Source organism: Ahaetulla prasina, chromosome 9 (assembly GCF_028640845.1).
Source record: "Ahaetulla prasina isolate Xishuangbanna chromosome 9, ASM2864084v1, whole genome shotgun sequence".
In the NCBI taxonomy this organism is placed as follows: domain Eukaryota; kingdom Metazoa; phylum Chordata; class Lepidosauria; order Squamata; family Colubridae; genus Ahaetulla; species Ahaetulla prasina.
The window spans coordinates 24,080,137-24,105,147 of record NC_080547.1 but is presented as its reverse complement, the minus strand read 5'-3'; the positions used below and the strand labels follow the sequence as shown (position 1 = coordinate 24,105,147).

At 42.2% G+C, this 25,011-nt stretch overlaps 2 protein-coding genes across 5 annotated transcripts in view; one reads left to right on the top strand and one right to left on the bottom strand.

Moving 5' to 3' along the window:
• Positions 1-12,078, top strand: part of AEBP1 (AE binding protein 1) — a 34,349-nt gene extending 22,271 nt beyond the window's left edge. For both annotated transcript variants that reach the window (XM_058194178.1, XM_058194177.1), the window contains exons 12-22: positions 2,107-2,246; positions 2,671-2,755; positions 3,410-3,554; positions 3,923-4,014; positions 4,315-4,438; positions 5,592-5,788; positions 6,530-6,709; positions 7,436-7,778; positions 8,451-8,590; positions 9,447-9,546; positions 10,191-12,078. In XM_058194178.1, the coding sequence (XP_058050161.1) occupies positions 2,107-2,246; positions 2,671-2,755; positions 3,410-3,554; positions 3,923-4,014; positions 4,315-4,438; positions 5,592-5,788; positions 6,530-6,709; positions 7,436-7,778; positions 8,451-8,590; positions 9,447-9,546; positions 10,191-10,747 (2,103 nt within the window). In that variant the 3' untranslated portion in view covers positions 10,748-12,078. The remainder of the gene's footprint in view (positions 1-2,106; positions 2,247-2,670; positions 2,756-3,409; positions 3,555-3,922; positions 4,015-4,314; positions 4,439-5,591; positions 5,789-6,529; positions 6,710-7,435; positions 7,779-8,450; positions 8,591-9,446; positions 9,547-10,190) is intronic.
• A 36-nt stretch (positions 12,079-12,114) lies between these two features.
• On the bottom strand, positions 12,115-24,086 carry POLD2 (DNA polymerase delta 2, accessory subunit). 3 transcript variants are annotated; one of them, XM_058194181.1, is made up of 11 exons: positions 23,675-24,086; positions 22,466-22,717; positions 22,044-22,165; positions 19,277-19,400; positions 19,046-19,160; positions 17,377-17,575; positions 16,225-16,305; positions 15,778-15,935; positions 15,238-15,365; positions 14,164-14,265; positions 12,115-12,406 (listed from the first exon to the last, which is right to left on the bottom strand). In XM_058194181.1, exons 2-11 carry the CDS (start codon positions 22,683-22,685, stop codon positions 12,240-12,242), a joined length of 1,416 nt encoding a protein of 471 aa, XP_058050164.1. In that variant the 5' UTR covers positions 22,686-22,717; positions 23,675-24,086; the 3' UTR covers positions 12,115-12,239. The 3 variants fall into 3 exon arrangements, with proteins under 3 accessions (XP_058050164.1, XP_058050163.1, XP_058050162.1); XM_058194180.1 differs by having other exon boundaries at positions 23,881-24,086; XM_058194179.1 differs by having other exon boundaries at positions 23,679-24,082.
• Between the last annotated feature and the right edge of the window lie 925 nt (positions 24,087-25,011).

Sequence of the window (25,011 nt, the reverse complement as noted above, 5' to 3'; positions counted from 1 at the left end):
ATAAAGATGATTAGGAGACTGGAGGGAACATATGAAGAATGGTTATGGGAACTGGGCATGGCTAGTCTAGTGAAGAGAAGGAACAGGGGAGACACAATAGCAGTGTTCCAATATTTGAGGGGCTGCCACAGAGAGGAAGGGGTCAAGCTATTTTCAAAGGCACCTGAAAGTCAGACAAGGAATAATGTATGGAAACTGATCAGGGAGAGATTCAACCTTAACAGATTATCAGAGCTGGAAGGGACCTTGTGGGTCATCTAGTCCAACCCCTCACCCAAGCGGGAGACCCTACACCATTTCTGACAGATGGCAGTCCAATCTCTTCTTGAAAGCTTCCAGTGATGAAGCTCCCACAGCTTCTGAAGGCAACTTCTGTTCCATTGGTTGATGTTCTCAATGTCAGAAAATTTCTCCTTCTCCTTATTTCTAGATTGAATCTCTCCTGGTTCAGTTTAATCCATTATATTACATCATATATACCATAATCCATTATCAGGAGAATTTTTCTGACAATGAGAACAATCAACCAATGGAACAGCTTGCCTTCAGAAGTTGTGAGAGGAAAATTTATAAATTCTTATTGGATTATAAAATGGAGGAAGGAAACAATGGTGGCATGGGCAATAAATTCTGGGTACAATATACAATTGGAAAAATGGCAGGAATTATGGGGAAAAATAGGAAAATAACATTGGCAATACTGTATGAAGAAAATTTATATAAAATGTTCTACATGTGGCACCTTCCGCCAGCAAGATTGGCAAAAATGTTTAGAAATTTATCACCAAAATGCTGGAAATGCAACCACGAATCAGGCACGTACTACCATATGTGGAGGTCATGTAAAAAAGCAAAGCAATTTATTTTTATTTTTTTGGGGAGGATTTTGGTTATGTAAGGAGGAAGTCAGAGCTAGAGAGGGAAAATTGGTATAATAGTTTTGGGGGGGAAATTTTTTTAGCATATGTTTATTTTATTTTTAACTATACCTTGTGTTTGTTCCAGGGGAGGGGAGGGGTTTGTGAAGGGGAGGGGCTGGGGGAAAGGGGGGGAGCAATTTTTTGTAAAACTTTTTGAATTAAAAAAAAAAAGCAAAGGAGTATTGGCGGAAAATTAATTTATGGCTGGCAGAATTAGCTGGAGAAGAATATAAACCAGAATTATTCCTATTGGGAATTATAAATGGGAAGTATAGTAAAGGGGTAATTTACCTAATAATACCTATTATAACAGCAGCAAGAATGATCTTTGCCCAAAATTGGAAAAATAAGGAAATCCCCCTAGAAGATGAAGCAATTTTTAAAAAATTGACATGTGCAGAAATGGATAGATTAACACTGGAATTGAAAAATAAAGGCGAGTCAGAATACTATGAGATACGGAACAAATTTTATCAATGGTTGGAATGGAAAGGAGGGACAAAAAATAATGAACTGACTAGAATTCATAGAATGGAGAACTAAGGTTATGTATGTAATTACAATAGAATGAAAGTGTATAAGATAAATGTATAAGTAATATATAGATCAGGGGTCTCCAACCTTGGTCCCTTTAAGATTTGTGGACTTCAACTCCCAGAGTCCCTCAGCCAGCAAAGCTGGCTGAGGAACTCTGGGAGTTGAAGTCCACAAGTCTTAAAGGGACCAAGGTTGGAGACCCCTGATATAGATAGAAGAACGATGTCTTTATATATCTAAATACTGAATAGACCAAATGTATATAAGTAGTAAGGTATATATGAAATCTTATCTTTTATTTTCATATGTATGGCAAAGATAATGCCAGGAGGGTTACACCAGGTCCAATGTTTTAATATGTGTTTAATAAAAAATTTCCCAAAAAAAAAAGTAGTAGTTATGAGAGCATCACAGGAGGCTTTCAAGAAGAGACTGGACTGCCATCTGTCAGAAATGGTGTAGGGTCTCCTACTTGGGTGGGGGGTTGGACTAGATGACTGACAAGGTCCCTCCCAACTCTTTTAATCTGTTAAAACACATCTTCTCCCAGAAAGTTGAACAATTTGCATGCTTTGCATGCTTTAAATCAGTTCAATGCTGATTTAAAAATGTATTTCTGTGATTTCCTTATTATGTTTTCCTCCTCCAGGCTGGATCCAATGAGAATGATTACTTCGATGGTGCATGGTGTGCGGAAGATGACAGTAGCATACAGTGGATCCAGGTGGATACAAGACGAATTACCAAGTTCACGGGAGTCATCACCCAAGGCCGGGATTCTCTGCTCCAGTATGTGAGGGTCTGGGCAAGTCTACTGTATGTGTGGGGTCTAGGAGGATCAGTTGAATGGATGAAATGGATGTGGATGGAAAAAGTGGGCCACAATATATTGCTTGCTCTGTATTGGATCTCTGCATGCTCTACAATTCTGCAACTTAAGAAGAAAATGAATTCTACGTGATGGTATAATATTAAGTAAAACATAATTGTTTATTATATAATTACTGCTATATTGGGGCATTCCAGTTTCTGATTAGTGGAAGTTTTCTCCCAGCTTTTGAATCCTTACCAAGCATCACTCCTATATATTCAGGTTCTCTTCATCAAGACTAGAATTCTGGTTTCCTTAAAAGGGGGAGAGACGAGAATGCTGAGGTTGCCTCCAACCAGGTTCCTAGCTCCCACTGATCAGCCTTCTCTTTCTCTATCCTAGTGAGGACTTTGTCACCACTTTCTACGTTGGCTTTAGCAACGATAGCCAGAACTGGCTCATGTACAGTAATGGTTATGAAGAAATGGTATGTACTTGACCTTCCAAAAGCCTTCTGGTGCCTGATGTGAAATGATTTGTCTTTTAACAATGTTCTTTTATTCATATCTCACTTGACCTGACAAGGTTCAGATGGGCTGAAACAGCAATTCCCAAAATTGGCAGTGACTCTGCTGGCTGGGAATTATGGAGGTTATAATCCCAGCAAGCTGAAGGATGCAAAAGTAGAAAAAGTCAGCCTTGGAATACTAAAAACTTTATCCTGATTAGCCAGGAGCTGTCCTCTGCTGTTGATTTCAAGGAGTTGAGGCCCATAGTCACTCTTTACTTTGGTAATGCCTTTATTTGCAAATCTGTCTATCAATTTCAAGATTAATTTCCAGAAGACGGCAGAGAAAATGATCAGACCTGATGGTGCAAACTCATAGGACAATCAAAATTATTTTAAAAATTGTTCAAGGGAGCACCAATTGTTATGAAAAGTGTGGCAGATTTTTTTTAAAAAATACTTCTTTTAATGAGCATTTGCCCAAAGGATTCTAAAGTGCTAAAGTACATTAAAAAGATCTTGAAGAAAAATAAAATGAGAGGCTCAAAGATACGGTTCTATAGTAGCTGGATCTTCTTGACTGTCAAAAAAAAAAAAAAAAGCTTTCCCTCTTTCTCCTTCTTCCTTTTCTAGCTTTTTTATGGAAATGTTGACAAAGACACTCCTGTGATGACCGAATTCCCAGAACCGAAGGTGGCTCGTTATATTCGGCTCTATCCATTGACATGGAATGGTAGCCTCTGTATGAGATTGGAAGTGCTGGGCTGTCCCCTCTCCAGTAAGTATAGAAGAAACAGTGGTCCTTGGTCCCTTCTCCAGTTCAAAAGGACCATTTTAAAAAAAAGGTAATTTGTGAAAGGAGATGGGAAAGACTAAGCTCTTAGGGGGTCTGCTTCCCCCAAAATAAAACACTGTCTTATAATTTTTTGAACCCTTGCCATGCGCTCAAAGGCCCGATTGGGCTTATTATCAGGGGATGTCTTATTTTGGGGGAAACAAGGTAGCAAAACTGGTCTAAGTGGAGCTAAAATTCTTACTGGGTAATAAGCAGCTATTGGTTTGGTATCAGAGAGGGAAGATTTGGTGATAAAGTTCCTGCCATGTTTAATCTGTCCTTCCCTTCTTTCTGCCCCTCTCTTTTTGCAGGCATCCACAGCTATTACAGTTTGCAAAATGAAGTGATGACATCAGTGGACCAACTGGACTTTCGCCATCACAACTACAAGGATATGAGACAGGTAAATATGCATGTTGAAAAAGATCTTTATTCTTCAAGAAATGCTGCTTTGAAGACAGGATTTAGGCACGTTAGAGATAAAGAGGTAAAGAGTAGTAGGTGATATATCCACTAGTTTCGATTTCAACTTGAGCACGACAGTGTGTCTGAGATGGATTGTATGTCCTATGAATTCTCCTTAGATGGAGCTCAGCACCATTGCAGGACGTGAATGCTTCAAAAGCTTCCATGAACCCACTTCTAATCCCATCTCTATCTTCAGTTTTCTGGCTGGGAGTACTATTGTTTTCCTTCCCTGCAGCTTATGAAGGTAGTGAATGAAGAATGTCCCACCGTCACCCGCATCTACAATATTGGCAAAAGCTTTCGAGGACTTAAGATCTACGCTATGGAGATATCTGATAATCCAGGCGAGCATGAACTGGGTAAGAATCCCACAGCCTTCAGCCGGCCAGGCCCAGAGACATAACAGACATACATGCACAATACGACACACACATTTTACTTATTGTTATCAACAGGTTGGTTAAGTGCTAGTAGCATCAATTATGTGATCCTTTTTGCCATGGTTGTTAAACAAATCAGTGTGGTTGTTAAGTGAATCTTGCAGTCATTAAGTCAATCTGGCTTTCCCACCAACTGGGAAGGTTGCAAATGACAATCAAATGACCATGGACCTGATATAAATACATGCTGGTTGCCAAGCACCCAAACTTTGATCATATGACTGTTGGGATGCTGTAATGGTCATAAACCTGAAGACTGGTCATAAGCAGTGGTTGTATTCAGCCGATTCTATCCAGTTTGGGAAAACCAATAGCAGTGACTGCGGGAGGCTCCACTAACCTGCCCGGACGACATCACGTCCTGTTTTTGATGCTCTGCGCATGCACAGAAGGCCCTGCACATGTGCAGAGGTGTTGCGCGTGAGCAAAGCGAGCGCGCGCAAGCACTCCCATTTGCAAAATGGTAGCGGAGATAAGTCAACACCAACCCTGGTCATAAGCCACTTTTTTCAGTCCTGTTGTAATTTCAAATGGCTACTAAACAAATAGTTCTAAGTCAAGCACTACCTGCAGATCTAAAAATTATCATATTAAAGTCATGCTTGATAGAGATAATGTCATAAATAAAGCAATAAATAATCAAGTAGTGGGAGCTGCGTGGTGCCCTAGAGGTAAAGGCACTCATCTCTCACTTGGAAGGCTGAGAGTTCAATCCTAGGCAGTGGCAGAGGTTTCTCTATCAGGACACAAAAAGAAAATATCTGCTGTGAACTCCACAAAGGCATCAGGAAGGGCATCCAGCCAGTAACTGCTTAGCTCCATTCAGTTGCCCCAACTCCACTCCGAATAAAGGGAGTACAGGGTCATAAAAATAAAATAAAATCAAGCAGTGGATTTTCATTATCTTATAAAATGTGCTTTTAGTTTCTTTTGCCCGCTATTTTCTTTCTGCCTTTTGCATAACACGGCTTCCAGGGGAAGGGAATAGCATGATGGGTATCGATGTAAATATTGACTCTTTGTTGCCTTTTCTAATGGAGTATCAGCAACTTTCAATTTTGGATTGTTACAGGAGAGCCAGAATTCCGCTATACAGCTGGCATCCATGGCAATGAGGTGTTGGGTCGGGAGCTGCTGCTTATGCTGATGCAGTTTATATGCAAGGAGTTCAAGGATGGAAATCCTCGCATCCGGAACCTGGTGACGGAAACCCGCATCCACCTTGTCCCGTCCCTTAATCCTGATGGCTATGAGATTGCCAGCCAAATGGTGAGTCGGTAGACTGAGCTGAAGGAATCCAAAGACAGATGGAGGGAACCCCAAGCTGAAAGAATTGGGGCTATTACCAAAAAAATATATATAAAAAAAATAAAAATGGAAATGCACCAGTTTGCTAACTTTCTAAATTTATGCACATTAAGATCTGCTTTGGCTTTGCACAGCTGTGCTTTGCTTTCTTTACTACAAAAACAAAAAAGTTGGCTGCTTGAGCCATTTCAGAATTAGGTCTTCTGCCCAAGTCGAGCACAAAGCATCCAAGCAATTTTCAGCCTTGCACATTTGAAGTTAGTGTTTATATACAATTGCCGTGTTAGTTTTATACACACCTTAACAGCTCCTAGACAGCTCTTTTGGCATCATCACCACAGGGAACAAAAATAGGGAGGCCTACCTGTGATTGAGGCTGTCTCAAAAAGCAACAAAAAACCAATAAAAAATAAATGTAAAGTCTAGCCATGAATATGATTATGCAAGCCTATCCTCTTTTCCCCGCATTTTGGCCATGTCATGTGCGGGAATTCACTGGAGAAAGCAATTATGTTTGGAAGAGTTAGCGGTAAAATGAAACCAGACTGCCTGGATGGATACCATCAAAGCTGACACCATCCAGAGCATAGAAAAACTCAAAGTAGTGTAAGATTGGAAGATGTGGAGAGACCTGGCTCGTACAATTGCCAAGAGTTGGACACAACTGAATGGATAACATCATCATCTTCTTCTTCTTTTCAGGGCTCAGAATTAGGGAATTGGGCTCTGGGACATTGGAATGAAGAAGGCTTTGATCTCTTTGAGAACTTCCCTGATCTCAACAGCATCCTCTGGGCTGCAGAAGAGAGAAAATGGGTACCACACAAAGTCCCCAACCACCACATGCCAATTCCTGATCACTACCTTGCAGAAGATGCTGCAGTAAGTACACAGATGGAAGAAGATGGGTGAGCATTTGGTACAGGAAAAGCCCACTAGCCCTTAAAACATGTATGCAGTTTTTAAAGACAGAAATAATCCAGTTCAAGAAACATAGAATATAGAATCATGGGGCTGGAAGGAACTACAGAGATCTTCTAGTTCAACTACCTGCTTAAGGCAGGAGACCTTATACCATCCCGGTCAAAGAGTTGTCCAGTCCATTTTTGAACATCTCCAGTGATGGAACACCCACAACTCTGAGGAAAGCTATTCCATTTATTAATTGTTGTAAAAATTCTTCTTACTTCTAAGCTGGAACTCTCTTTAACAAGCTTCCATCAGTTAAAAAGAGTGACCCTGACCATTTTTGTTTGTTTTCATCTGCTTGGGCTGGCTGATTTTAGAAAAGCTGAACAGGGTGGGTCCGTCTGAGGATTTGGTTAAGAGTGCCACATAATCCCAGGGCTTTAAGCTAGTTGTTGAAAAAGCATTCTAGAAGAAATTGGTTCTTTGTTATTACTAAGAAAACTAAATTGATTTTGAAGTCATCAGGAGTTGAGATGGAAACCGAAGTAGAACTTATATAGCTTCACTTTTAAAATGAAAAAAAAAGCAGCTTAATCATGATTTACAAGAAAAAAAATACTTATTTTTCATTGGAATATTGTTGTGTGATCACATTCTTTCCAGCATCCATGACTTGACTTTGGAACCTTTTTCTCCCAGGTAGCAGTTGAGGTGAGGGCTATCTTAGCCTGGATGGAGAAGATACCCTTTGTGCTTGGTGCCAACTTCCAAGGGGGCGAGAAACTCATTACCTATCCTTTTAACATGGCTCGGCCCATCAATGAGAATGAAGTAGGGCCTCCACCATCCTTGGAGGACTATGAAGAGGAAAACCCAGAAGCCAAAGAGACCCCAGACCATGCCATCTTCCGCTGGCTGGCAATTTCCTATGCATCGGCCCATCTCACAATGACGGAAACGTTTCGTGGAGGTTGTCATGATCAAGATGTGACCAACGGAATGGGGATTGTCAACGGGGCCAAGTGGAAACCACAAGCAGGCAGTAAGTATGAAGCATGGAAAACAAGCAGTAGGAATCTCAACAGTCTGATCTGTTAGGAGAAGTGCCATTATTGATAATACACAGCTGCATGTGGATGTACCCATTTCAAACAAGATTCTTTCAAGTTCTCCTGCCTCTTTTTGCTTTCAACCTGCGTTTGTCTAATGCCTTTTTGGTCCTCTCCTCCTTGGTTCTGAATTTGCATAGAGGACGCGAGAGGCATTCTATATTTTTTCATAACAATGTTGATCTTTTTGGTTCAAAATTTTGCAGAATGGGAACACAAAAAGGAAGGAGGAAATAGCAAGCTGAAGAATTTAAAGGCATGAGAAGGAAATTTCAGAATTGTAATCTTTTATGTGAGTGTGTGTGTATGTGAGTGTGTATAAAGTGGTGACACTAGGTTAAGATAGATTCCTGGGTCGGTGTGACCTCCAATAGGAAATGAGGCTAAATAGGAGATCTTTATTGTTTAAGAAAGTTCTCTCGTGAAGTTTGGTTTCTCATGAAATTCACCCTTCAAGAGTTTAAATGTCAGTTAAGTTTTCTAAATTTCACTTCATCCTCTGACCTTGCAGTGTTTGTACCACTTGTAGAAGTGAGTTGGTCAAAGGAATTAAGGCCTTAAGTGGAGAGTGGAGGGTGATGTCCTTTTCCTGCTAACTCTTTCAGCCCTGAACGATTTCAGCTACCTACACTCCAACTGTCTGGAGCTCTCCATTTATCCTGGGTGTGACAAATTTCCCCATGAAAGTGAACTTCCACAAGAGTGGGAAAACAACAAGGAATCTCTGCTGACATTCATGGAGCAGGTGAGGTGCAGTTGGTCCACAGAGTGAACAAATCTTTTCAGCTAGGTTGGGTCAGTCAGTAAGGATTAAACCAGTAATACACCATTACTTCTATTTGCATGTAGAAGGTGAGTCTCCTTCACCAAGTCATGAAGAGAACAACTTGTTCATCCACACAGTTGTCCAGATAGAGTAGATGGGAAACAGTTGTACTTTTCATGTGTTGTCTCCAAGTAGTAATTTTAATGGAAAAGAGGGAAACTATTAATGCATATTTTAAAATTACATTTATAATTCATCTTTTCTTTGGAGTTTAAGGTGATGTTTAGAGCAGAGTCTCTACTTACTCTCCCATCAATAAGCCAATAAGTTTATTATCTTGAGCTAAGTGATTGGCTCCAAGTCACTTAATAAACTGGCTGGATGGGGATTTAAATCTCTAGTTCAAGATCAGTGCCTAATCTGCTCAACTACATTGTTTCTGTGTACCTCACTGGAGCATTGAAAGCTCGCTTAGTTCTTCTATTGTCTGCTACTTAAGGACAGTAGAAATATTGGATGGTTGGACAGTGTTAGTTCCTTTACTGTTCTTGCTCTGAGCACCCTCAAGCATTTTGGTGAATAGCGATTACCAGAACAAGTTGTTTTCTGGTTGCATACAATGCAAAATATGTCTAGTGCACTAACTTGGAATACGTGCCAAGTATCCTATGAACCATCAGAATTCTTAGCAAGCACTTGACTTTTTATAATAGCTTAATGGACTTTTCAGAGGTGTGTCCTGGAGGTCCGAGGTGGATGACCACAGGAAAGGCAACATCTAAACTATTTAAAATAAAAAATATAATTCTCTTACCCTAAAGACTTTGTCTTACAGGTACATCGTGGTATTAAGGGCACAGTGACAGATCAGCAAGGCGATCCCATTGCAAATGCATCCATTTCTGTGATGGGAATCAATCATGATGTGCAAACAGGTATGCCTAGAATAGTGAAGACAAATATACAAGTCCTTTCGTTGAGCCTTAGCACACGCATCTCCTTGATCTTTTTGCTTGCAAAGCATGTGCCTTTTTTCACACACACAAAGAACAGAGTGGGAAGGGACCTCGGAGGTCTTCTAGTTCAACCCCATGCTCAAGCAGGAGACCTATACCATTTCAGACAAAAAGCCTCCAGTGATGGAGAAAACTGTACCATTGATTAATTGTTTTCAGTGTTAGGAAATGTTCCTTAGTTGTAGCTTGCTTCTCTCCTTTAGTTTCCATGGTTTCTTATCTTCTGGTGCTTTGGAAAATAGGTTGACCTCCCGCTTCTTTGTGGCAGCCCTTCAAATACTGGAACACATTTCCTTATCTGCTATCAGTTTCAACATCATAGCAATAGCACTTAGATTTATATGCCACTTCAATGCTTTACAACCCTAAGCATTTTACAGAGTCAGCCTATTGCCCCCAACACTCTGGGTCCTCATTTTACTGACCTCGGAAGGATGGAAAGCTGAGTCAATTTTGGGTTGGTGAGACTCAAACTGCTCGCAATGGGCAGAATTAGCCTGTGATACTGCATTCTAACCACTGTGCCATCATGGCTCATCAGATATTGCTCTCTTATGTTCCAGCAAGTGGAGATTACTGGCGCATCCTGAATCCTGGCGAATACCGTGTTATAGCCAAGGCCGAAGGATACAATCCGAGTGTCAAAACCTGCAGCGTCTTTTATGACATCGGAGCCACCCAGTGCAACTTCATCTTGTCACGGTCCAACTGGAAACGCATCCGAGAGATCATAGCCATGAACGGCAACCACCCTCTTGGGAGGCCCATGCTGGGACGACCCATGACACCTAAGGAGCGCATGCGCTGGAGGATGAGGATGCGCCAAAGAGCTCGCCTGCGCCAGAAGATGCTCGAACGGCTGCAGAAAGCCAGCACAAGCATTCCCACCACCGTTCCCCCAAGTTCTGCATTTTCCTTCTGGTTCAGCAGCACCACGCTCCCACCGTGGAGCCAAGAGCCTCCCATAGCAGAATCAGCCACTTCTTGGGATGCTGACGTCTACACTGAGACGGTGACAGAATGGGAGACAGTAACAGAGGAAGTAACCGAGGCGGAGATGACTGGCACTGCCTTTCCCATGACCACAGCAGAGACGTACACAGTGAACTTTGGCGATTAGGATCAGCCTGTCAAGTTTGTGAGGACTGCAGGCCAGGAACGCTCTAAAGACATTCCTAAAGCCTACTCCGCCTCTTCTGCAGCAGGTAGTGGTATCTATTCACTGTAGCATGTGGAGGCATGTTCTCCTAGTTTTAGGACCCACCAGGAGCCCCTTGCTTTAAGCAGGCTCTAAGAGCCGTCACATTTGCATCATTTATTTTTCAAACACACACACACCGAACAACTTTCTTTCTTCTTTGGCTATAAAGGCTCAGCTTTCTTTATAGGGTTAGAATACTAAATCCCTGCTAAATGGAAAGTTGAGGTGAACACATGGTACATCTCAGGCTGGCTATAGAATAGGGACTAAGCTAAGAACATAACCTGGCTGAATCTTTAAAATTCTGGTAGGTTAATCTTTTTTTTTTTTACTCCATTCTACTTTATAATGTTCTTTACAGCATGGGTCCCCAACCCCTGGTCCATGGGACAGGCACTGGTCTGCAGCATGCCAGCAACTGGGCAGTGCAAAGCAGCGAAGCCCCATCCATGGGATGCAGGCAGCATGCAAAACCACATCCCCACCGGTCCATGGAAAAATCTTTCTCCATGGTGCTCCATTTCAGTCTATGGGGGCTGCTGCTTTATAGTACAGTGTTAAGATTCTTGCAATGGGGAAAAGAGAAGCAGACTAGGCCTTTATCTAGAGGGACACAGCTATTGCTTCCCTGTGTAAATCCACTGAAATAATGGAGCCCATCAAGCACTGACAAATATTTGGGGCACAACCCAACAGTTTTATCAGTGTCCCCATGACTGTTAATTTGCAGTTTTAATACTTTTACAAAAGGGATCTGCTACATGAAAAATTCAGATTTCTTTCCACTTCTATTTAAGAAGTGAAATAATTCTTAAAGCATAGAGTAAGAGTCATAACTAGAACCAGAGCAAAAATTGTTGAAAATTGATTTGAAAAAAAAAAAAAGATCTATTTTTGACTTCTCAAAATGCCAACCAGCTTAAGTTTCCAAGGCATAAATGGCTTTCTTTCAGTTTTGTTCACTTGATCCGGCTTGAATTCCCACAGGATTCTGGGTATTTTCCAAAGTGAGGAGCTGGTACAGCCTAATTGCTTCCCAGGTACAAAATCAGTATCACTTTGTTGTGGTCCTCCCAACATCAAGGAAAGCTGTTGCCTTGATTGCAACAGTCAAGAAGGAAGATTGAGATTTGCTAAATCCATGGATGACTTTGAAGCAGCTGCTGCCCAGGAGGCAGTCCAGGGTCACCTTGAGCCTTTTCGGTTTTCCAACAGTTGTATTCATTGAATAAAATGAATTATACAAGAAATTCCCTTTGTTCTTGGTCATGAAGATCAAACACACGTGAAGGAACTGGAATATTTTATTGTATTCCTATCTATCTGAATCAAAGGTCAAACTCTACAGTAAAAAGCAGGAACAGGGATGACTCCCAGGTTCCAGAAAGAAGGAGAACTAAGCCCATGTCTCTCAGTCACCAGTCTCCATTACTGTCTCTTCTTCTTCTTCTTCGTCATCACCAAAGGCCGAAAAAGTAACTGGCTGACAAGCGAGATCGCACAAATTGATCAAGCAAGCAGTCTGTGTTGAGCTGAAATCAGGAAGTGTCACCAGCAAAACTTTCTGGCCATCTTCCCCTGCAAAGGAGGAAGGAAGACAAGTGAAGACAACTATCAGTACTTTGGAAGGGACAGGCAAGGATGAGGAAAGGGTCCCCCTCTTCCCAAGTTGGGAAAAACATTCGTGATTGCTGTTGTTTTTTAAGAAGGTTTTCCTAATCTTTATCAGGGTTTGTATTAACATTTGCCTCTCTCTCACCACTGACTTTTAGAGGCACCAAGAGAGATGCCAGATTCACCCGTGTTTGCAAACTGTAGTCACGTTGCCCGTTCCTGCCCTACCATCATGGCAGAGAGTGTGATTTGTACAGAGAAGTTCCCAAGTTTGAAGCCCTGCTCTCATCAGGAAGGATTAGGATTAGGGGATGGTAAAGACATAAAAGATTCTAGCAAACAACTTGCAATTCAGGGAATTGACATTTTCTTCTACCTAGAGCAGGGGTGTCAAACTCGATTTCATTGAGGGCCACATCAGGATTGTGTTTGACCTTGGGGAGGGCGGGGGGGGGCATGACCAGTTCAACGTCACTCATGTCGGGAGCACCTGTGCACTGTGGCAGAGGCACTGCGGGCCAGTCCTTCGCTGATTCCAGGGTGGTCCCGCGGGCCAGATCTAAGCACACCCCCCCCCCGGGCCCAGATCTAGTCCCCAGATCTTGAGTTTCACACCCCTGACCTACAGCAATTTTTATTTGACTTTCAGTAGACAAAAGCACCACTTGGGACAGGTGGTGGTGGGCTGGATGGACAAAGCTCTTAGTATAATACAGATTCCAGGGCTTTAGGATGAAGTAGCTGTTGTGGGATCTGCTAAGAACAAAAATTCTAATAAAAATAAGCCAACTTGTAAAACCAGAACTGGTGCAGCTGAGAAAGGGTCTCGGTACTTACAAAAAACATTGAACTATCCAATTTATTGGAGAAATTTAAGATTTACATTGAATAGCAGCAATTTATATAATCCTGCATCTGAATGTTATTTGCAAACATTTCAAGCAACATTTCAAAAATCTAGTTTAACTCACTCCCCAGACTTTTGGGCAAAATATTATAGGCTCAAGTGCATCCTGGTTACACAACGGTGAGCTTTTTCACCCAGTTGTGTTATGCTGGCAACAGCTGCAAAAGCTACATCAAAACCGCTGCACAGAGGAGCCGTGAGAAATTTTTATAGTATATTGAGAACATTTTATGTTTTGGCAATGTCTGCCACCCTCTACCCCCCTTTTTTTTGCATGGTTCAGGCTTCTTTCTGCAACAAACTCCATAAAAGTCAGCAAACTCCATCATGGGGCAATCTACTTTACAGGTGGGTGAGTGGGACCAAAGAGCAGATCTATATCCTGTGTCAATCCTATTATTTATATGAACAGTTACTGATTTTAAAAGCAACTAAACAAGCAGTTTTCAAAATGTTTTTTTTTTTTAAGAAAAACCACAAGAAAGTTCTTTGTTCTCTAATCTACATCTTTGCCAACTCTGATTTAGCAAGTTGGGCGATCCAGCAAATATGTTCATTTAATCAACCATGGTTAAATCATGTCTTCACACCAGGTGAGAATCTAGTTGTTTGCTGAGACAATGAAACTCAAGAGATGTATCCTGGGCTTCCCATCCTGCTTTTATTCTTTTCTATCTGGAGGTGGAACTTCGTCTTTCGCAGGACACTGGCTTCCAATTTATTGCTTACGCCCTTAGGAAAAAAGCCACCAAGTCTCAGCCAGGAAAACGGCAAGCCTGTTTTGCAGAGGACGCAGCTGCCAGTACTGGCTTACCTTTGACTTCCTTGGATTTGAAGGAGGGCGCGTTGCCACAGAAATAGATATGAGGGCAGTCGCTGAAGATGAAGGGGTCTGTCTTGTAAAATGGATAGCAGCCTGAAAGACAAGGCAGATCAGGGATTTTAAATAAATGGCCCGTCAGCAGGCAGCCTTAAGGCAAAATATGTGATCAGCTCCTTGCATGGAACCAACACGACATGCTTCAGAAGATCGATAGTTCCAGGCAGGCTGTGACCTTGCCATAAAAGCACAGATCATTTAGGCTGATTTGAGTTTGGGTCAAACCCCCTGGGAGTTTGAAAGGATACGTAGGGTTCAGATGGAGCGCCTCACTCTGCAGCTGCTCCTTCTCTCCGTGGCGTTTCTGCCCAGTGATTTTTCTGGCACCTTCCTACCTCCCTTCATGTTGAATTCAAATGCAGCATAAACGCACTCAGCCCACTGGACCTCTTCCCAATCTTCCCTGTGTTTTCCTTCCTTCCACACCCACTCAAGGGATCTAACTTTCCTGCCACAGCAGACATCCAGCCTTCCTTTCCTGTGTGCTCTCCCCCACAGTTCTATTGGAATACACAGGCTTCCGTTCTGGGCAGGGATCTAACACCTGCTCCACAGGATAAAGCACCTGACAAAGTGCAGAGGATACTCTACCTACAGACAATGGTCTACTGTACATCCCTAGGAGATATTGTTGAAAATGTAGGTATTGAATTCTCCATTTGCAACCTCAGAGTTTTATACTTCTGCATAGCATTCTCACTGGCTTTAGATACTCTTTTATGATAGAGCAATCAGATATTTAATCATAATCATATATTTAAGATATATTACAGAAATAAACACAAAGAGGAGGAAGCAGATACTGATCTTGCACTACAGGCGATTATCCCCTCCTCCTTTACCCAAAAATACACAAGCTGCACATTTGAGAGGTCTTGCTACTAACTAGACTTTAATTCCCCCATAATACAACCCAGGTCAAACAACCCACGAGTTGATTTAGCCCATCTGCAAAGTTTAAAATAAGATGGAAGAAAACCCATAAAATGTATCTCTTAGTTATATTACCCAGAGTGTCTGGAGCTGTGGGGCTGAGATGCCCAATCCTTAAGGTCCATTCCAGAATTTCCAGATAATCAGACATGCTGCTGTACTTGAAAATATCACTTACATTTTGGCCTGAAGTTCCCATAAATCTACAGAGAAAAATGGCAAGTGTTTTATATTTGAATAAGAAGGAATTCTCATGTAGAATGTCAAGGAAAGGATTTTTTATGCATTATATTTTTATCCTACATATTTTCAGGGTAACTCAGAGTAACATACAGGCAGTCCTCACTTAATGTTCAACCATTCAATGACCGCTGAAAGTTAAGATACTGCTGAAAAAATGGTTGACTTCTGGCTAGCAGTCAATGGGAGAAGCTGGATCCATTTAACGACCGCATGATTCACTTAACTGCAGTGATTCGCTTCACAACTGGCATAAGATTATAAAATTAGGCAAGATTCTCTTAAGAACCGCCTTGCTTAGCAACAGAAATTCTGGTCCCAATTGTGCTTGTATGTTGAGGACAACCTGTACAGAACAAAGATGCTGGTTTTTACCTGACTCCATCAATGTTTGCCTGGTATGGATTGGTGACTAGCTGCAGAGTGGTGTACGCATTCGAAAGAGGAAACATGCAGCGATGCAGGGGCTGCTGAGGCAACGTGTAGTTGGTTGGATCAAACTCGCCTGGCATCACATCAACAGGGATGGACATCTGTAAGGGGAGAGTGGGCAAGCCCTTAGGTCTCTCTTGTTCAGTTTCCACCCATTATTCCTTGTCTGGCCTTCAGGTGCTTTGCAAAGTAGCTTGACCTCCTTCCTCTCTGTGGCAGCCCATCAAATATTGGAAGACTGCTATCATGTCTCCCCTGGTCCTTCTCTTCACTAGACTAGCCATGCCCAGTTCCTGCAACTGTTCATCATGTGTCCAGGGAACACTTCTCACCCTGGACCGAGGGAAAAATAAAACAGCTTCTTCACCCTTTCTTGACAACAAAACTTACACAGAGCTGCAGCAGAATTTCATCCAGCATTTTTACAGCTTCCACACTGGCTGCTTGAGTCTTCTTGGTGAGGTATTTTGCCTGCATGACAAGGTACAAAAAAAGAGCGAAGTATGAATTGAGAGTAAATATGAAAGAAATACTGAATGAATACAAGAGAAGCTAAAGGATAATAGTTAAGGACTCTTTCCCCCTCCTGCCTGCCTTCATAAGGCAGAAATATCCCCTTCGTTAAATCTCTTTTTAAAAGACAAGGAATAGGGTTGTACTGATGTTCAAGATGTAGGTTTACATCAAAATTCAAAAGATGGAATGAAGCATGGAATGATAGCAGTCTGGAGTGGATAGGTAGAGAGCCTCAAAACTTCCCAACTCAAAGTAGGAGATAAACCAAAATGTTGTTGAATTGGTAGAAGCATAAAAAAGAGAGATTTAATGACAAATTGGAATCCTGGCTCAAAAAAACCCTAAAGCCATCAATTTGCTTTAAGATTCCATAATAATTTTCTTGAGAAATTTTCACAGGGATTGGTTGACTGCTGTTTAAACGTATCTTGCAAGCATAAAAGGATCATAACTACAAAATTGGGAAACCATACCTCAGAAGGCACATCAATTTATGTCTGTTAAGCCCCACATATATTAAGATCATCAACGAATTTGCTGTGATCTTCCATCTGAAGGAACAGAATTAGACATCTTAGCTAGTTTGGTCTAGTGGTGAAGACACCAGGCTAGAAACCAGATTGAGTTCCAATCCCTCTTTAGGCATGAAAGCCAGCTGGGTGACTTTGGTCCAATCACCAGGACACGGTGAGTTCTAGTTCCTCCTTAGGCATGAAAGCCAGCTTGGTGGGCCAATCACCAGGAGATTGTGAGTTCTAGTCCCGCCTTAGCCATGAAAGCTGAGTGGTTTTTGGGCCAATCACTCTCAGCCCAACTTACCACACAGGATGGTTGTTGTGAGGAAAATAGGAGGGAGTATTAACAATATTCACCATCTTGTTCACACTACAATAATGGTGTGATAAAAATAAACCTAATAAATAAATCCATCTCCTTTGGAATGGAGAGTGAAAGAAAGACACAACATAAATGCAACGTATAAGCTAACAGTGTGGGCTCACAGGACATTTCTGACACCTTCTTCACCTTGTTCATGCTGTCTCTGCTCTGGGTATTCTGGCTAAGCAAGTTGCCTGCCAGAATAACCCGAGAAATTAAGGCCGCGCTGGATTGCTCCCCCTCTGCACCCAGCTGTCCTGTCACCATGTCCACCAGAAGCTGCATGCCCAGGAGACTGTCTCCACTCTTGCCGCCAAGGCCCAGGCCTGACACCAGCAAGACGAACCTGCAAGGTGAAAGACAAGCTATGGGGGTCAGAGAACAGAGCGGCTTTTGTATTCGGGAAATGGTTTCTGTCGGGGCTTCTAGAGGAAAGAAGGGAAGCAGGATGGCCTTTTCTCAGGTCCATGTAGAATAGAATAGAATAGAACAGAATAGAACAGAATAGAATTTTTATTGGCCAAGTGTGATTGGACACACAAGGAATTTGTCTTGGTGCATATGCTCTCAGTGTACATATAAAGTGTACATGTAATTTACATGTAAAATGTACATGTATACAGTGTACATGTAAATGAGCAGCCAGCAGGGTAAAGGTACCAGTGGATGGAGAGGTCCATGGTCCATGATGGTACCAGTGGATGGAGAGCAATTTTAGGTCCATTTATCCTGAGGAAGGGGTTGGTGTTTTTTTTTAAGAAAAAGGACAATATGTGCATTAAGCTCGGTCAAGGTTTCATGCACCTATTTTACTTTCTTTGCCAAAAAGGGTGCCTGATGTTTTGTCAGTTTGCTTCTACATTTCAGTAATGCCATCATTGGTACTCCAAGGTCCATACCACCAAAGGAAGGTGGGGAACTCGTATCGTGGCCTACACAGGTATAAATAAATTGTTAAGTAATTATTGATTGATCCACCATTAAGGGGAGATCTCTGAGGAACCGTATCTCTGAAGATGGCCACTTGCGAGAACAAACTTGGGAGCCTGTTCCTCATTCCAGTTCTAGGCTGGCAATCAGTGGAAAGACTACAGGTAGTCCTTGACTTACAACAGTTCATTTAGTGGCCATTCAAAGTTACAACGCCACTGAAAAAAGTGACTAATGACCATTTTTCAGTTACAACCTTTCTAGCATCCCCATGATTGTGAGATCAAAATCCGGATGCTTCGCAACTGGTTCACACTTGTGACCGTTGCAAGGCCATGTGATCCCCTTTTGCAATCTTTTGATTCTCAAAGTCAATGGGGAAGCCAGATTCACTTTTTTTTTTTTTTGTTGTTTACATTTATACCCCGCCCTTCTCCGAAGACTCAGGGCGGCTTACAATGTATAGGGCAATAGTCTCATTCTATTTGTATATATTTACAAAGTCAACTTATTGCCCCCCCAACAATCTGGGTCCTCATTTTACCTACCTTATAAAGGATGGAAGGCTGAGTCAACCTTGGGCCGGGCTCGAACCTGCAGTAATTGCAGGCTTTGTGTTCTTAATAACAGGCCTTACCAGGCAGAGCTAAACCGGCCCTTAACAACCAGGTTATAAATTATATCAATTTTAGTGATTCATTTACCAACTGTGGCAAGAAAGGTCGTAAAATGGGGCAAAACTCCCTTAACAAATGTCTCACCGAACAACAGAAAGATTGGGCTCAATTGTGGTCGTAAGTTGAGGACTACCTGTATTCTGAGTAACAGAGAGCCCTGGACTGCTTCAGCAGAGGTCGTCATAGGACAAGGTTATAGGAGGCCTCACTTGTCTGTGCTGGGTCCCATCATAGGCAGCTGGGTTGGCATATCTGCAAAGCAGTGATCTTCCACAAAGAATCTGCCATCGTCCTTCTCTGAACCATAGACAGCAAGGATGGTCCCTGAAATGGCAGAAAGGGGAAGACATGAGCAATTGAATAGAAAGTTTGCCTCCACAAGAGCCAGACATTCCAAAGATGCCAAGTACAAGAAGCTCAAAACAGGGTCATTGGCCCACCTGTCACCAGCTTGTTGATGGGTATCTCTCCCTCAAGTTTGATCCGCTGCAGCTCATCCTCCAGGATCAGTTCATCTGACTCGTGAATGTATTTGAGGCGGGGAGGATGGGGAGGCAGGTTGTGCTGTGAAGATGAACAAAATCTTGCCATGAGGAAGAAGCAAATGCACTCCAGCTTTGATGCTAAGTCTCTGATACACTTGGCAGGAGCTAAAGCACAAATGTAAGCTGCTTAACTTTAAATCCTTTCTTGGCCTAAGGACCTCCTTTGGTGCATTTTTTCATTCTGGGGTGTGACACAGACTCACAAAAAGATTGCTACGGTGAACATGAACAATTTAGCATAGTGCAAACTGATGAAGTTTCTTCCAGTCTCTTCTATGCCTCCCCCCAATGGTCTCCATCCCTCCATCTCACCCTTAACTTTCTCCCCCATTAGATAAGGGGTGTATTTCCAAATGAAGTAGTGGGGTGCAGTCAAAAGAATGTCCGCAATTCTAGAATACAGTCAGTCTTCTGTTCAATTTTTCTTAAATGCAAGAATCCAAAACTATCAGATAAGGAAGGGAGACTGGCTGATACAAAGAGGGCACCAATCTACGGATTCAGTTGCTCATCAAGTTTTTCTGAGAACATTGAAATCAGCTTCCTCTGGTTAAATGTCTGCAGCTGCTGCATTATAGAAGCTGAACATTTGGCTCCTAGGGCCTCAGATGGCCACTAGATAAGATCTGAAACTTTAACACAGGTGTCTAAAAGTCTAGGAACAAAATACTTGGATGGGATACGACAGAGGTGTCAAACTTGTGGCCTTGGGCCGGATGCATCACGTGCTGGCCACGCCCACCTGTTTTAGTGAAGGGGGAAAAGTCGCGATATATCACAGGACGCCTCAAGTTTGACACCTCTTGGATACAACATTCTCATCTCTCGTAGTTTTACATTTAGGGAGTGCCAAGACCTGTTCTAGAAAGCTGCTTAAGCAGTGAATTATCCTATGGCCATCAATGATTTTTTTTTAGTTTTCAAATTGATGAGTTTTAGCAATGCTATGGTTTGTAAGATACATTTTTAATACCCTCTTATTCTACAGGTAGTCCTCGACAGTTTATATAGTGACCATTCGAAGTTACAACACTGGAAAAAGCGACTTCTGAACTGTTTTTCATACTTTTGACCGCTGCAGCATCCCCATGGTCACATGATTTATATTTGGGTTCTATTTAACAATAACAATAGCAACAACAGAGTTGGAAGGGACCTTGGAGGTCTTCTAGTCTAACCCCCTTCCCAGGCAGGAAACCCTACACCATCTCAGACAGATGGTTATCCAACATTTTCTTTAAAATTTCCAGTATTTGACAGTCGCAATGTCCGAGGGTCATGTGATCGCTTTTTGTGACCTTTTGTGATAATGGGAAAACCAGATTCACTTAACAACCATGTTACTAATTGAACAAGTGCAGTGATTCACTTGAACAACTGTGGCAAGAAAGGTCATAAAATGGAACAAAATCCATTTAACAAATGTCTCACTTAGCAACAACAATTTTGGACTTAATTGTGGTTGTAAGTCGAGGATTACTGTACTACCTTCAGAAAGGCCTGATAATAGTATTTTTAGGAACTATCTCATATTCTATTGCTCCCCCATGGTAAGCAGAGCAGAGGCTTCTCAATCAGTCACTAGTGGTTTACAGCAAACAAAGTTCTGTTTTATGTTGGCAACATTTTAAGAAAAAATTACTGCAGTCCATAAATAGATAACTAAGTAACTGCAGAGTTAAAGGGAAGATTGAAACATGCTATATCTAGAAACACATGTTCAATAAACAGGAAAGACTATGCATTTAACTCAAGAAGCCCTGGAAGAAACCTTTTCCTCCACAGGGAGAACTTAGCAATTGCTGGCAAAAACAACTTACCCCCTGGTCCCACAATTCTTCTCCAAAATCCTATGCACTGACAGACAATTGGAAATGGCTGAATCATCCCACATTTTTATCACTGAGGATTCTTAACATTCTGAAATAATACTTTTGAAATCATCAAAAGAGCCTTGTGGATTTATGATATGCTCAGTCATTGCCAACACAGCAATGACTCAACCACACACACAAAAAAAATAGATCCATAAGGCAAAATAATCATATAATAAATAGCACTCATTTCCCAGTCTGTCCTGATTAATGAATTAATAGTAATTCCTAAGAGGTTGCTATTTTATGTTTGTTGGCACTCAGGAACACAGCAATCAGGTTTTATTAAACAAACAAACAAATCAAAAAGTATCCTATAATGATGTTATTAATTTGGTCAATAGCTTTTACAGCCAATCTCTGGTGGTAAATTTCCAACACGTTTGCCATCAATAGCACGCTATTGAATGTCTTACTGGGACAAGATTAATATTACTCATCAACTGTCCTTCCAAAATAAGCTAAATGTTAATCCAATTGTGCAAGAGAGCAGTTTTTAAAATAATAAGTCTGTTTTACAGACAGAACATTTATCTTCTTGCTCATAAATCCTGAGCAATTATTATGCAAGAGGAGTTTGTTCAAGGAATGTCTTTTTTCCACTTTCCAATTTTTTTTGATAACCCCAGCATTATACAAAGCACTAGGACTATGAGTCCAGCAAGGTCATTGCAAAACTTGAAAGGGTCTGAAACTCAGTTGCAGGTTCTTTAGATGCAGATCCCTCAGTCTGCCTTTGATGTCTCCCATGCTTCTTGAACGAAACCTGTAAAGTTCTTTTCTCGTACCTCTTCACTGATTTCCCGTAAGATGGAAGGCTGAAGCTGCATACACTTGAAGAGTGTTCCCACCACACAACACTTCTCTGAGACCTGTATCTCGCATAGCTTTTTCACTGTAATGTTGCTCCCTTTAGGAAAAGAAGACAATGGATTAAATGTGAAAAAAATGTTAAGAGCCTATGATGTGGAATTAATTAGAAGGGTTACTTCTAGTCAACCTGCTGAAAGTCTAACATCTGTCTAGTTTCTGGGCTCACCATATAAGTTTTTATTTATTATTTTTTTGGGGGGAAAGTATGTTCAATAGATGTTCCAAACCAGCATATTATAAAAGCACATATCAAGATTTAAAAAAATACTGTGATACTACGTACATCCTCAAAGTCCTAAAGTGTCCACAAAATAAGACTTCATTAGGATAAGCTCACCCCATTTACGCCGAGCTCTGTCCACCAATAACGGTCTCATCTGGATAAGGCGTGTAGCATAGATATGAGCATATTGCCGATTGAAAGATCGCTCCCCAAGCCTGAAATTCTGGGAGCAGTTGGTATATGTTGAGATGGGCACACGGGCAAAGGTGGAAGCCACTGCAGACGGGGATGTCAAGAGGCCCTGTGCAGACTGGATACCCTGCTCTGAGAACATTGTGTTGCAGAATTAAGCAGCTTCGTAGATTTCTGTTGGAGACAAAAACATTAGATGAGTGCCCAGGGAAGTGCTCAGGAATCTGCTAGCATCTTTTCTGACATGTTTTTCTTAAGAAGCATACACTTTCATGAGATGCAGCTTACTTCACCAGCTGCCATTTTTTGTATCTCAAAAAGCAGCTGAAACTCACAAGAAATTAAACCTTCAAGAATGTTTATTTGTTGATTGATTTCTATAATCACCCATCTCAATAAACAACAGTTAGGTGGAAAAGGTCTTGAAGAGTCATTGCTTTCCGAGTTGGTTGTTTTCTTGCAGACGTTTCATTACCCGAACTAGGTAACACCAGCGCTAAAAGTCCGTAGAGATTCTCAGTCATCCAGGTCATGATTGTCCCAAAGGTGCTTTTTCAGGAGGCAACTGGACTTTTGTTTTTCTTTGAAGACATTTCGCTTCTCATCCAAGAAGCTGAAGAAGAGAGACGTCTTCAAAGAAAAACAAGGAAGTCCAGTTGCCTCTTGAAAAATCACCTTGGGGCATCTTCAGTGCTAGTAGGAAGTGGGGTTTGTTCTCCGTTTCTATTCTAGTGGCTTGCCCTGTCAGTGTGGGTGGTCTTGGGGGTCCTTTGGGCTGTTTACAGTAGTTAGCTTATGAGGCAGTTCCTTGATTGGGTTGCTGTTTACTTGCCTGTCGGTCTGATGTTAATTTTGGCAGCCATTTATCACGTTGACTCCTGTCCTGAGCTGGGGCTGACTCAAGAGCCCCTTTAAATATCAGGATTTTAGGTTGGTAATGTAAAAGCTACTGCTTGTGGGGACGTCGTTTCATATTGCATTATGCAACAATTAGAAATGCCAGCTCTCTTCTGCTGCCTGCATGCCAGTACTTTGCAAGGAGGATGGAACAAGAGTCCATTGGAATTGGGTGGTTAATGCATAAAAAGAATAATAACAGCAGCAACAAGAATAGGCAGAAACCGTGCCAACCTACCACACCAAGCCCAATTCCCAAGGCTTCCCTTGATAGGCTTCTGCCTGCCGGGCTCAGCTCTTCCCTCCGAGGCTCCCGATCGCCGGCGGAGCGCCTTAGCCCACCTTCTCCTCCCTCACCTCAGGGCTTCGCCTGCCGAATTCCCGCCTGCCATACAAATTCACATCCTCCTCCCCTCCCCACACCCGCTTCAAGCGCTGACCCGGAGGAAAAAGAAACTCTCCCCGGTCAAAGCCAGCGGTCAGCCGCTCCTTCGCGCCGATCGAGCCCGCATCGCTCGCAGAAACCCGGGAGGGCAGCGCGCGAAGGGGAAAAGCGCGCCGAATCCCGAGGCGGATACCAGGCGGGGACTGAGAAACGCCGACGGGAAGTGACGTAGAGGCGCGGCCCGGTCTTTTCTCCTTCCATAGACTCACGATTGTAGAGCGACAACGCCTTGGAAGTGATGTTTCCGGGTGACTTTTTTTTTTTGGCGGGCGTGTGTGTGTGTGTGTCCGGGGAGGGGGCGTGTCCGGGGGCCCTCGCTCTCAACGACGCATGCGCTTAATACATTTGATGCTGTGCTGCGTATTGGATTCGCATGTGGGTTCTTCGCGTTAAACAGTGTATATACTGTTGTGACAAAATGAAATAAAAAAAATACAGAGGAAATAGCATAACTTTATAACCTTTTAGAACAGGGGTCTCCAACCTTAGTCACTTTAAGACTTGTGGACTTCAATTCCCAGAGTCCCTCAGCCTCAGTCAGCTGGCTGAGGAACTCTGGGAGTTGAAGTCCACAGGTCTTAAAGGGACCAAGGTTGGAGACCCCTGCTTTAGAATAGGGGACTCCAACCTTTGCAACTTTAAGACTTGTGGACTTCAAGTCAGTTGAAGTCCACAAGTCGTGAGTTGAAGTCCACAAGTCTTAAAGTTGCAAAGGTTGGAGACTTCTGCTTCAGAACCCCAACACGGACTGAATTCAGAAGCGCTGAATATCTACTCTTTCCACAAAAAATAAAGGGGAAAAACTTCAGTACAAGCCTGGAAGATAAATACTAAGGGTCACTCCAGCCTGGAAATAAGGATAATGGCTAGAACAGGAATTTTAAAGTCTATGTGTGCATTTCATTTAACCGGGAAATTAGTATTTTAAATTAGAACATTGCAACACAGGATAAGAAACTGCTTTAGAAGAAATCTAACAGTTGTAGGTTGTTCAAAAAACATAAAAACAGCTGCATTTAGGTGCCCGGATACCTTTGGGTGCGTTCTACAATAATTCAACTAGGAAATGAGAAAGGAAGGAAGGGTCCTGTACAACATAGCTTTAAAAAAATGTCAGTCTTCGACT